The 14254-nt window shown below is 38.0% G+C and overlaps 1 protein-coding gene across 1 annotated transcript in view; it reads left to right on the top strand.

Annotated features, from left to right (window-relative positions):
- ACMSD (aminocarboxymuconate semialdehyde decarboxylase) overlaps positions 1 to 14247 on the top strand; it is a gene marked incomplete at its 3' end in the record, with an annotated part of 51564 nt that extends 37317 nt beyond the window's left edge. Inside the window, exon 9 of the mRNA XM_059704890.1 lies at positions 14236 to 14247. Within this exon, the coding sequence (XP_059560873.1) occupies positions 14236 to 14247 (12 nt within the window). The remainder of the gene's footprint in view (positions 1 to 14235) is intronic.
- Positions 14248 to 14254: the final 7 nt, after the last annotated feature.

Here is a 14254-nt window from a genome sequence, read left to right as displayed (position 1 = left end):
CACCAGATCCGGGCGAGTCTTTAGGGACCCAGACTCAAACGGAAGAAGCGGGACTGTCTGGCTTTGGTCAGAGCGAGTGCAGCTTTCTCTCCCAGCTTTGCAGCGGGTGCTGGGACTCAGAGAGGCAGAGCCCCTGGGGACAGGACTGAGAGCCGCCATAACTGCTCTCTCCGGCCCACTCTGTTGATCCTGTGCGACCCGCCCCGCCCAAGCCCTGCACAAAGGCATTTGCCAGATAGCCTCAGGCAAAGGCTAGATTAGCACCTCCCTAGAGGACAGAAGTTCTCTCACTGCTGACACAGCTGATTCTCATAGCCACTTGGCCTGGAGGTCAAACCCTCCCTGGAATTAGCTACAACAATCAAGATTTAACTATAAGACTGCGAACAAAGACCACTAGGGGGTGCACCAAGGAAGCATAACAAAATGCGGAGACAAAGAAACAGGACAAAATTGTCAATGGAAGAAATAGAGTTCAGAACCACACTTTTAAGGTCTCTCAAGAACTGTTTAGAAGCTGCCGATAAACTTAATGAGATCTACATGAAAACTAATAAGACCCTCAATCTTATACTGGGGAACCAACTAGAAATTAAGCATACACGGACTGAAATAACGAATATTATACAGACGCCCGACAGCAGACCAGAGGAGCACAAGAATCAAGTCAATGATTTGAAATGCGAGGAAGCAAAAAACATCCAACCAGAAAAGCAAAATGAAAAAAGAATCCAAAAATGCGAGGATAGTGTAAGGAGCCTCTGGGACAGCTTCAAGCGTACCAACATCAGAATTATAGGGGTGCCAGAAGATGAGAGAGACCAAGATATTGAAAACCTATTTGAAGAAATAATGACAGAAAACTTCCCCCACCTGGTGAAAGAAATGGACTTACAGGTCCAAGAAGCGCGGAGAACCCCAAACAAAAGGAATCCAAAGAGGACCACACCAAGACACATCATAATTAAAATGCCAAGAGCAAAAGATAAAGAGAGAATCTTAAAAACAGCAAGAGAAAGAAACTCAGTTACCTACAAGGGAATACCCATACGACTGTCAGCTGATTTCTCAACAGAAACTTTGCAGGCCAGAAGGGAGTGGCAAGAAATATTCAAAGTGATGAATACCAAGAACCTACAACCAAGATTACTTTATCCAGCAAAGCTATCATTCAGAATTGAAGGTCAGATAAAGAGCTTCACAGATAAGGAAAAGCTAAAGGAGTTCATCACCACCAAACCAGGATTATATGAAATGCTGAAAGGTATCCTTTAAGAAGAGGAAGAGGAAGAAAAAGGTAAAGATACAAATTATGAACAACAAATATGCATCTATCGACAAGTGAATCTAAGAATCAAGTGAATAAATAATCTGATGAACAGAATGAACTGTTGATTATAATAGAATCAGGGACATAGAAAGGGAATGGACTGACTATTCTTGGGGGGGAAAGGGGTGTGAGAGATGTGGGAAGAGACTGGACAAAAATCGTGCACCTATGGATGAGGACAGTGGGTGGGGAGTGAGGGCGGAGGGTGGGGCGGGAACTGGGAGGAGGGGAGTTATGGGGGGGAAAAAAAGAGGAACAAATGTAATAATCTGAACAATAAATATTTAATTAAAAAAATAAAATAAAACATAAGTTTTTATTGACCTTAAAAAAAATAAATAAATAAATAAATAAATAAATAAAAATTGTAATTCTATCAGGAAAATGGAGAAAAAAAAGTTGAGTAAGAAAGAAAAGCTCAATGATTATAACAGGAAGTCAGTACTCTCCACAGCCGTTCTCAGCCTGTGGGTCGCAACCCCTTTGGGGGTCGAACGACCCTTTCACAGGGGTCACCTAAGGCCATTGGAAAACACATATATAATTACATATTGTTTTTGTGATTAATCACTATGCTTTAATTATGTTCAATTTGTAACAATGAAAATACATCCTGCATATCAGATATTTACATTACGATTCATCACAGTAGCAAAATTACAGTTATGAAGTAGCAATGAAAATAATTTATGGTCGGCGTCACCACAACATGAGGAACTGTATTAAAGGGTCGCAGCATTAGGAAGGTTGAGAACCACCGCTCTAGAGCAAGCATGTCAAACTCACGGCCCCTGGGTTGCATGTGGCCCACAATGAATATTTTTGCAGCCCAGCCAATATAACGGTATGTAAGAAAGAAATGTTCTAATAAAAATGTCGTAGCTTAATTTTTACAATATCCTGTTATACATAATTATTAATAACGAACTACAATGTTTGCTAATGACTGATTACTATATTCGTGTTGCATTCATTTCCTTTATGCGCCTTACGTACAGGCGCATCATTTCTCTCCACTAATACTAGCAGTGAATATTTTAGCAGCCGATTGCCACAACATTAGTGTTGGACTGACTTGTTTGATGTGTGCAACAGGAAATATTTCGCTTTCGGAGAACAAAAAAAAAATAGGTTTATTTGCATTACACTTATTAATTTATGCAGTTATTCAGTGTCTGGTAAGTTAATATTCAAGAAAAAATATTAATTTTTATTAAAATGTTCTATTATTTTATTTAACAATTACTCACTTATTTCAACCCTTTGTATTCAGCATGTCTCTATCAAAATAAACCTATGTTTCTATGAAAATTGAAGCTTTTGTTTTTTTGCGGCCCACATAAACTTAAACCTTGTTTATTTGGCCCATGTTAGCCTTTGAGTTTGACATGCTTGACTTTACCCCAAACTCTACCAATTTTGTAATTCTCCTCTTGGTACATATAAACACATTGTGTACCATAGTTTATTAATTCTATCTTCTTAAAGAAATACCTTCAGGAGTCTTCTGATTTGCTCTAATCTGGATTGGGTTGCTGCACAGTTGTCATCTTGAAATCTCCCTTTGCTCACCAGCCACCCTCCCAACACACACACACACACACACACACACACTGAATTCCATTTCCTGAATTCTATGATTTTCCAATTGCTTGGTGGAGAACATCCTCCAACAACTTTCTGAGAAAGGGCATATGAGAGATGAAATTTTTGAAACCCTACTTCACTATAAATGTCTTTATTCTTCCTTTATAATGAGTTGTTTGGCTAGATATATAATTCTAGCTTGGAAACTGTTTTCCCTATTAATTTTAAAGACATTTTCTATTGTATTCTGACTTGTACAGTTGCTGTTGAGTAATATAATGCCATTCTAATCTTTGAATTTTCATATAAAACCTGCTCCCCACCCTCCTCCCCCCAATCTCAAAGACTAAGATTTTCTTTTTGGCCTGAAGTTTCACAATAATGTTACTTGATGTGTAACATTTTCAGCCATTATTCTAGCTACTTGGTGAGCCCTTATATTCTGTAAATTTTCTTTATTTCTTTCATGACTTCCTTTCCTCTGTTTTCTCTTTCTGGAGTTTCTATTATTCTAAAATGGAATATTTTTTTTTTGTTGTCTTGCATCCCCCCTTCTTTGAGTTTTTGTTTTATGTTCTGGGAGATTTCCTGAACTTTATTGATAAGACCTTATATTTAATTAACTTTGATTGTTTATTTAATTTTCAAAAGCTGTTATTATTGTTCTTGCTCTCTAAACTTTAGTTAACATCTTCTTCATGCTGGGTGGATGCAATATTTTTTCTTATTTCTCTGAATATACTAATAATTTTGGGAAATTTACTTCTCCCTACAAATCTTCATCCAATAGGTTTTTTTTCTCATTTTTAAAACGTCTCAGTCTTTCATATTAAATGTTTTCCTTAAATGTCTGTAATCCTTGGCAGTCTGCTTATATTTAAGAGCAGTCACTGAAAAGGTGACCAGAAGTCTCTGCATATGGAGGGGGCCTATCAAGTGTGGTCTTCTTTATAGAGTAACTTGACTTAGCCATGGACTTTGAAGGATGTGAGTAAATTGAATTCTTGTACATTGCCGGTTGAAATATAAAATGGTGCAGCCACTGTGGAAACCAGTTTGGTGGGTCTACAACAAGTTAACCATAGCCCTAGCTGGTTTGGATCAGTGGATAGAGTGTTGGGTCGGCTTGCGGACTGAAGGGTCCCGGGTTTGATTCTAGTCAAGGGCACACGACCAGGTTGTGGGCTCAGTCCCCAGTGTGGGGTAGGCAGAAGGCAGCCAATCAATGATTCTCTTTTATCATTGATGTTTCTATCTCTCCCTCTCCCTTCCTCTCTGAAATCAATAAAAATATATTTTAAAATAAATAAATAAATGTTTTTTAAAAAAAGTTAACCATAGAATTAGCATATGTTCCAATAATGCCACTCATAGGTATATACCCAAAACAATTGAAAACATTCAGACAAATGCTTGTACATAAATGTTTGTAATAGCATTATTTGCAATAGCCAAAAGGTAGAAACAACCTGTGTTCATCAACAAATGAATTAATAGGCAAAATGTGGTATATCCATACAAAGGGATATCATACTCAGCCATAAAATGAAATGAAACACTGATACAAGCTCCAAGTGAATGGACCTTGAAAATATGCTAAGTGAAAGAAGGCAGACACATCAGTCACATGTGGTATGAGGCTATCTGCATGAAGTATCCAGTATAAGTGGATCCACAGAGACAGAAAGCAGAATAGTGGTTGCCAGGGGTGGGGATTAGGGTGGAGGGAGTGGGCAGGGGGAGAGGGAATGGGGAGTGACTGCTTCATGTGCATGACGTCTTCTTTGGGGTTGTGAAAAGTTTTAGAACTAGATAGAGGTGATGGTTGCACAACCTGGTCAATGTACTAAATGCCATCAAAGTGTACACTTTAAAAATGGTTAAAAATTTTGCATTTTTAAAATTATAGTTATCTTAGTGTGAATTGATATCTAATTGTAGTTCTGATTGGCATTTCCCTAATGACCAGTGATGTGATATGAATTGCACCTCAATTTTTTTAAAAGTGAAGAGGCCTCGCCCTGACTGGTTTGGCTCAGTGGATAGAGTGTCGGCCTGCGGACTGAAGGGTCCCAGGTTCGATTCTGGTCAAGGGCATGTACCTTGGTTGCGGGCACATCCCCAGTAGGGGGTGTGCAGGAGGCAGCTGATTGATGTTTCTCTCTCATCGATGTTTCTAACTCTCTATCCCTCTCCCTTCCTCTCTGTAAAAAATCAATAAAATATATTTTTAAAAAGTAAAATAAAATAAAGTGAAGAGGCCTCCCTGCAAGTTAGATGTTAATCTCCTCCAACTAATATATCTATTCATATGTTCTTTTCTTTATTTTTAAAAAGAAACCAGAAATTCTTGTTCTATAAATAGAAAGTGTTTTTATTTCACAGTAAAAGAAATGGTTCACTTTTAGAAGGAACAATGTTATTTTAGGCATTTTAGGCCTCAAATTTTTACAAAAGGCTTAAATGTGATCTTATCTTGGGTATTTGATCTGTGGACTAAAAGTTGAACCTAGGGGGATGAGAAGAGATAAACCAAAGAACTTATATACTTACTAGAGGCCTGGTGCATGGCATTCCTGCACTTGGGGGGGGGGGTCCCTTAGCCCAGCCTGCGCCCTTTAGCAGTCTGGGAGCCCTCAAGGGATGTCAGTCTGACTTCCAAGGAGGCAGGAGAGGCTCCAGCCACCGCTGCTGCGCTTGCCAGCCGTCAGCCCAGCTTCTGGCTGAGCAGCTCTTCCCCTGTGGAAGTGCAGTGACCACCAGGGGGCAGCTCCTGCATTGAGCGTCTGCCCCTGGTGGTCAGTGCTCATCATAGCAACCAGTAGTTCCGCCATTTGGTCAACTTGCATATTACCCTTTTATTATATAGGACGTGCATGGCCCATGGACACTGGCAATAGGGTTGTGAATACCTGGTGGGGGTGCAGGGGCTGGGTGGAAGGGGGAGCAGGGGGGCAAATGGGAGACATCTGTAATACTATCAACTATAAAAAATAAAAATAAAATATTGAACCTAAGCTGGAAACCAGTCGGACCTGAAGGCCAAAGCTTCTTCACCCCTTTCCCATGCCATCTTTACCATTCCAGACCACTCTGTACAGCAGCGCTAAAGGTTAGGATGATCTGGAAGCAATGAGGAGATCTTTCATCACCAAAGAAAGACTTTATGAGGTTTTAGGCAGTGGAGCATATCATATGTGTTTGGAATATTTCCATCTGATTTAAATTTAAATGTATCTTAGTATGTCTGTCTGTAACAACCCCTCCAACCTATATTCTGGTGAAAGGATGTTTTCCTGTGCACTTCTGTCCTCAATAGAGTGGGATCCTTTCTGTATCTAAGCTTCCAGAGACAAGAGTGTAAGTTACTACCTTTTCAAGAAGTTGTGATAAATGAGAAAGTCAAGTCCTGGCTCTACTACTTGTTAGCTGGGAAACCTTCAATAGCAAGTCACTTAGTCTGTTTCCTCAATTGTAAAATAGAGATAATAACCAGGTAGAGTTGATGTGAGGAGCTAAATAATACTATGCCAAAGGACAATACAAATGTCAGTGATTTATATTACCCAGTGCTTTACAGATAGTAGATGTTAATGTTTGTTTGAGTTGTGTAATGATCTTGTGGATATAAGGCTAATCTTACTTTGCATTGATTGAGTTAAATCTGGCTTTCTCTAGGAAATTATGTCTCAGGGAACAAACTGAATCCTTGGTTCACTTGAATGTTTGTCATAAGCTATGTTATAACAGAGTTATGTTGTATTTACTGCAATGCTACTAATAAATATGCTAATGAGGAGATAGTTAGAGATAGTTAATTGTTCCTTTTCCAGAAGACAAATGAATTTTCCTCCACTATTTGAATTTATTTAGTAAGCCACATCATTCAGTGTTCACAGCATTCCCTGAAAATGTGAGAGAGCTAATGCATCCCAGCAGGTGAGCAGTTTATTTCTCTTCCCTGGCAGGAATATTAATCACTAGTATTATCAGCTCAGTAAGTCTTTGGCCTCAAAGGCTATGTGTGCTGCCGGCTTTGGGAAGGGAAATATATGCTAGGCAGTCTTGTTGGTACTGAGAAATCAATCAAGATCATTCCCTGCTTTACTGCCTGATAAAGAAAACCAGTGTCCATCTAGAAGGTATAGTGTCAGGATCCCAGAAGGTATAATGGTACCCAGAATGCCCACCATTAGAAGTATTCCTTTGGAGTTAATAGTTTTCAGAAAGGTCCAACAAAATGTAGATATTGTCAAGTATTCCATTAGCACAGATATCCTTAAAAACTGTTTCATGATCGATCCAAGGGAATAGACTCCTAAATCACAAACAAGACAGAAGAAAACTGCAGCTTTTGGGAGGTCAGGATCAGGTATGTTACTTGGGATTCTGCATGTAATCCACTTAAAACCTAATCAATTTGCAGTTACAAGATAATAAGTAGTAGAAAAAGCAATACAAAAAGTACTTTTAACTCAAGAACTCTTTGTTAAGCATCAATCGAGTAGAGACTGATATGTTATGAAGCAGGCAACCTTCGTCCTGCAGGCATACAACGTGTGAGGGATCTCTTCTCCCACCTTTTCCCTGCTACTCTCTTCTCACTCAGAACAAGAAAACTAATTATCAAGAACTTCACTTTCAGTTCTTTTATGCCTACTTCCCTCTCCTTCATGAAATTACTAACAAATTAAAAAATGGTCAAAAGTTTACCAGGAGCTATCAACAAAAGATGTACAGACAGATACCGGTATGGAAAATTCACACACCAGATTGTTACAAGAGGATAATTAACCTCCTATGGAGAGGAGTCGTGAACAATAGCTATAAATAATAATTAAATGCTGCCAAATCCTAAGTTTGGTGTTCTGCCACAGGCATCCACAATCTAGTTAGGAAGGGGAGCAGAGACACATCTTAAGCAGGAAGGATAAATTCTTGAGGAGTGGTTTTCATTTCTGCTTTAAAGCCATTTGCTTTCTCCACATTAAAACAGGACACACACACACACACACACACACCCCTTCTTAAAATGTATTTCTGTCCTAGGCCAGTGGTCGGCAAACCCATTAGTCAACAGAGCCAAATATCAACAGTACAACGATTGAAATTTCTGTTGAGAGCCAAATTTTTTAAACTTAAACTATATAGGTAGGTACATTGTTATGAACTTAATTAGGGTGCTCCTAAGCTGGCCTTTGCTAAAAAACGTCCTCAGTCTGATTGAGGTACATTCGCTGAGGTCGACCCCTTCCAACTCTCCCATCCACACTCGTCTTGTATGCTTGTTTCAGATAGACGAGTGTGGATGGGAGAGTTGGAAGGGGTGGACCTCAGCGAACGTACCTCAAAACAATGTACCTCCCCTGAGCTGCGTATCCCGCGGCCCGCCTGCGCTGCGTCTACTGACACCCCCCACTTCTTCTAATGCCACTTCTTTAAAATAGGCTCGCCCAGGCCAAAAACCGACTTTGGCACATGGGCCATGAAGTTTCAATCACACTGTACGTGTGCACCCACACATGGTATTTTGTGGAAGAGCCACACTCAAGGAGCCAAAGAGCCGCATGTGGCTCACGAGCCGCGGTTTGCCAACCACTGTCCTAGGCCATAATACTGGGAGTGGAAGAATTCTGGACAAGAAAGAAAAATTAATTTCTAGATTTTAATTTCATGCCAATGTAGTTGACAAATGTAATATAAGCATGGGACTTTTAAAAATTATGTAGTGTTTTGGAATTGTAAACAGCTTTAGCAAAAGGAGTAGCAATATGGACAGATGAAACTCCGGTGAATACCAGCAGACAGTTAAGAACAAGATCAGCTGGTGGCACAGATGTCAGTACACATAACTGGGTCTTTGGGGCTTCCATCAGCAGGTGTAGTTACTCAGTTTTATACAGTAGTGAATATAGGAATCGAGAAATAGTTAAGTCTATTGCCGCCTTTCTCTACATTTTATTAGGTACTTTACCATATTATTTCATGTAAATATTTTCATAAAACATAAGGGGAAAATTTTTGTAGAAATCAAAGTGTCTCATCCTCACAACAGTTCGAATTTAGAGTTTAAAATACATTTAATAGGTAAGGCTTAGTAATAATGAGACTTCCCTCTTTCCTACAAGCAAGTATTCATTCCTTCAATGCACACATTTGTTAAAGCAACTCTCAGACTGATTATAGGCACGTCACAGTTTTATTTCTAAGTTGTTTCAAAAGAAGAGGCTTTCTGAACAGTACAATTCAAAGATTCAATCTTGGCAGAGACATTTTATAGGGGGGAAACTGGTTCAATCATTCTGTTAGACTGGGGGGGAAAGAGGAAGAGGAGGTGGAGAAGGAAAATTATATCAAGAAGGCTAACTATTTTCCAGGAAGAGCAGCTAGTCACATCGGACCATAAAGTTCTGCTTCAGCTCAGGTTTGGGACAACTTTCTTTCTCACATATTAGCTGTGCAACTCTAGGCAAGTTAGTTGTCATCTCTGTTTCTTCATCTGTTGAATAGGAATAATAATAATAAAACCTATCTCATAGGAAGGTTGTGAGGATTAAATGAGTTAATGAATGCAAATGGCTTAGAACAACATCCTGCACATAGTAAGCAATCAATAAATGCTAGATATTGTTGCTATTATTATTATAAGAGAGTAGCTCATAGAAATATAAGAAGTGCTATGAATAAAAGTGTATATAGGGTGCTTCAGGAATAGAGAGCTCACACTTGGCTGAGCTAAGAGATCGTAAGAGCCTGAGTTAAGGGAGAAACTAGGGAAGGGGAGTACAAATGATAGATGCAAGAATACAGAGGAAAAATCCAAAGCTTAGTGACCCATGACATCCAGACGTATCTATATTTATAGATTTCTGAAAAAACTCCATATTATTAAGATGTCAGTTCTCTCCAAATTATAGGTTCGACATAATCCAAGCTGAGGCTAAAATTTATAGGCATATGCAAAGAATCAGAGAGGCAAAATAATTTTGAAAAAGAAAAATGAAGTTGGAGAGTTTCAAGAGCTGCTATAAAGCTATGGTGGACAACACAACATGGCATCAGCAAAGGACAGCAAGGAGGTTGATGGAGTAGACTAGAGAGTACAGAAATAGACTCACCCTTGTCTGGTCAGTTAATTGATGACAAAGTTACAAAAGCATTTAAATAAGGATTGGAAAGCCTTTTCATAAATGGTTCTGGAACAAGTTGATATCCATATGAGGTTAAAAAATGAACCTTGACTCTACTTCACACCACACACAAAACTTAGTTTGAGGTTGTCTTTAATGCATGAGGGTTTGGTTTGCAAGGACCAGTGAATGGTGCCCATAATTCCTGTTTGTTGGCACACTGTTGAGGCTACTGAGAGGCCACGTTCCTGAGACTTTTCCCTTTCCACAAGAAGAGAGTAAAAGAGGTCAGATGATGGCAGCAGTGTTCTTAACAGCGAGGCCTCAGGAATCAGTGCCTTTTGAGAACACGGATGTGTATTGCACTGAAAAGGAATGGGCAAGCCTGGTGCCTGCTCAGATCCTCATGTACAGGATGGGATGCTAGAGAACTATGGGGCTGAGGCTTTCCTAACATCATCCACTTCCAAACCAGCTCTGATCTCTCAGCCTGAGCAAGGGAAAGAGCCATGCTTCATCCAGCCACAGGAAGCCCCAAACAGGAGGAGCAAGAGATCAGGTCTTGCAGGGTACATCTCAAAAACAGGATTTACCTACTTAGCTAAGATCTTATCACATGTAATAAAATTAAAAATTCTTTAAAATCATCAGGTGTGAGAAGACAGGACAAGCTTTAACCAGTTTTCAAAGTAAGAAGTTGATTTAAAACCATTGTAAATTATGTCAAATACACATTTTCTTTTTCTGTAGACTAATAGATTTAATGTTTTCAATTCATTAAAGTTATTCATTTTAATGTACCAAAATAGTTAATTTGAGAAGGACCATACACGTAAACATAAAAGCTGACACTATAAAATCTCAAGAAGAAAATGTAAGAGAATATCTTCTCAACTTGAAATCCAGCAAAAATATTTTGGACAGGACACAGAAATTAATAAACATTTTTTAAAATGATCAAATTACAATTCAAGTTAAATACTTCAGGTCATCATAAGAAAAATGAATTAAATGAATAGGTAAGCCACATAATGATATAAAACATATTTTTATGATAAAGGACTTATATCCAAAATAAAGTACTATAACAGACATAAAGATCAACTGATCTAGCCTGGCCGACATGGCTCATCGATTGAGCATCAACCATGAACCAGGAAGCCATGGTTCGATTTCCTGTCAGGGCACATAACTGGTTGCAGGCTCAATCCCCTGTGTAGGGTGGCCAGGAGGCAGCTGATCAATGATTCTCTCTAATCACTAATGTTTCTATCCCTCTCACCCTCTCCCTTCCTCTCTGAAATCAATACAAATATATATATTTTTTAAAAAAGATCAGTTGATTTTGAACAAAGGTGTCAATGAGGAGAGAATAATCTTTTCAATATAGTATAGTGGGACAACTGGATATCCACATGCAAAAAAATAAAATAATATTGGACCCCTTCTGTATACCATACACAAAAATTAACTCAATATTGATCAAAGACCTAAGTGGAAGAACTAAAACTACAAATTCTTAGAAAACATAGTTGTAAATCTTTTTTACCTTGAATTAGGCAATAATTTATTAAATATACACCAAAACCACAAGCAAAGAAAAAAAAGGTAAGTTAGACTTCATCAAAATTCAAATTTTTATGCCTCAAAAAGCACAACTGAGAATGAAAGGACAACGCACAGAATGAAGAATATATTTGTAAATCATATACCCAATAAGTACATGAGTTTATATTCAAAAAATATAAACTATTACAACTAAATAACATCAACAACAAAAACACAAAGGATCTGAATAGATATTTTTCCAAAGACATATTAATGAACAATGAGCATATGAACAGAAGATGTTCAACTTCACTACTTAGTCATTACAGAAATGCAAATCAAAACTACAATGAGGCATCACTTTACACCCACTGTGGTGGCTATAATTAAATAGATGGACAACAGCAAGTGTTGGTAAGGATTTGGAGAAATTAGAACCCTGATACTTTGCCGGTGGGAATGTAGAACGCTGCTGCCACTGTGTAGAGTAGTTAGTTCCTCAAAATATCGAACATGGATTTACCAGGTGACACAGTAATTCCACTGCTAGAGATATACCTAGGAGAAATGAGCATATGTTCACTCAAAAACGTGTACACAAATGTTCAGAGCAGCATTATCATAATAGACAAAAAGTAGATAGAAACAACCCAAAAGTCCATCATCTGATAAGTGGGTCTACAAAATTTGGGATATCTATATGATGGGTGTTATTCAGCCTAAAAAGAACTGATTTGGGCTACATTATGAATGAACCTTGAAATCATTATACTAAATGAAATAAGGCAACATATTACATTTCATGTTTATGAAATTTCCAGAATAGGCAATTCATAGACACAGAGGGCAAATTAGTGTTTTCTTGAGGCTGGAGGAAGGAGGTAATGGGAGTGCCTGCTAATGGGAATGGGGTTTACTTTGGGTTAGTAAAAATGTTCTGGCATCAGGTAGTGGGAATGATTACAAAAATTCATGAATATACTAACGCTTACTGAATTGCACACCTTTAAAAGATGAATTTTATGGTACGTAAATTACATCTTAAAAAAGAAGGAAGATCTCCTGCACCCCAAATTCAATCTTTTTTCCTAGAAGCAACTGTTATTTATTTCTTGGGTGCCATTCCTGAAATAGATTCTAGACATACAAACATGTATTTGTGTATGTATAGGTCCTTGTTAAAAACAGAAATATGAGTATAAAGCAGATACATTGTCCTAGACATTTTTTCTCTCTTTACAATATAACTTCAAGTATATTCCTCTTTACAATATAACTTGGCAGTTATTCCATTTCAGCATTTGGTCCTGAATATGCTATAATCTGGTTTGCTAGTATTCTGCTACAAATAATGTTGCAATTAATTTTCTTGTGTACATTTCCATGGCATGAATACGAGTGGGATATGTTTCTAGAAGTTAAATTTCTGTATTTTATTTTAATAAACTGTCATTATTGACTTATGTCCTTCTTACTAGAGCAGTGATGGCGGACCTATGACACGTGTGTCAGAGGTGTCACACGAACTCATTTTTTTGGTTGATTTTTCTTTGTTAAATGGGATTTAAATATATAAAATAAATATCAAAAATATGTCTTTGTTTTACTATGGTTGCAAATATCAAAAAATTTCTATATGTGACACGGCACCAGAGTTAAGTTAGGGTTTTTCAAAATGCTGACAGGCCGAGCTCAAAAGGTTCGCATTCACTGCACTAGAATGTGGGTTCTCTGAGGACATAGACCATTTCTCTTTTATTGACAAGGGTAATCTAGAATCCAGAACATTGCCTGACATACTAGGGCTTTATATATTTGTAGGTAGGCAAGCCTGTGTGCTTTGATGTATAAAATGGCAAATGAAAATCGGAAGTACATCATTCAGGAAACAGAGAATGATACAGTTTATAGAGACAGGAATTGTTTGGGGGCTTGTTTGTTTTCTTTCCATCCAATTGATTTTATAGTTTTTCTTTTTCAACTGTAGTATGCTTTCAAAAATTGTGCGATCAATTGCAATGTATCGTTATAAGAAATACAGAATCCTTCATTTCATGGGAAGACATCAACATGTTTTATTAAATAAATGCCTGATTCTTATATTTGAGTATTCTTGCCGTTATTGGAGGAGAAAGGGGGGGGGAGGGGGCGGCGAGAGGGGAGATGGAAGTTGATTTGCAACTTTAGGAGACCTAATAGTGACACCTGCTGGAGGAAAATGTCAGAATAGGTTGAAGGATCTGCTGTTTTTTGTTTTTATAAATATGTTTTATTGATTTCAGAGAGGAAGGGAGAGGGAGAAAGATACAAACATCAATGATGAGAGAGAATCACTGATAGGCTGCCTCCTGCACGCCCCCTAGTGGGGATCAAGCTCGAAACCCCGGCATGTGCCCTGACTGAAGCAAACTCTGACCTCCTGGTTCACACAACCACTGAAACACACCAGCCAGGCTAGAATAAGTTTTTTAATCCTTTGACTTTTTAAAATTTTAGATCAGTTTGTTTCTATTAATCAGGAAGAAATTTGATATTTTACCTTAGGAGTGCTTGTAATAATTATATAAATTAAGTTACAGGAGATTCTTTGATGTTGATGTTCTAAAAAATTATAAATAAAAATATTTTTTCTTTTTTCAGGATAAAGTCATTTTGGGGA

This window comes from Myotis daubentonii, chromosome 7 (genome assembly GCF_963259705.1).
Source record: "Myotis daubentonii chromosome 7, mMyoDau2.1, whole genome shotgun sequence".
Classification (NCBI taxonomy): Eukaryota; Metazoa; Chordata; class Mammalia; order Chiroptera; family Vespertilionidae; genus Myotis; species Myotis daubentonii.
This window is presented reverse-complemented; position numbering and strand designations above follow the sequence as displayed.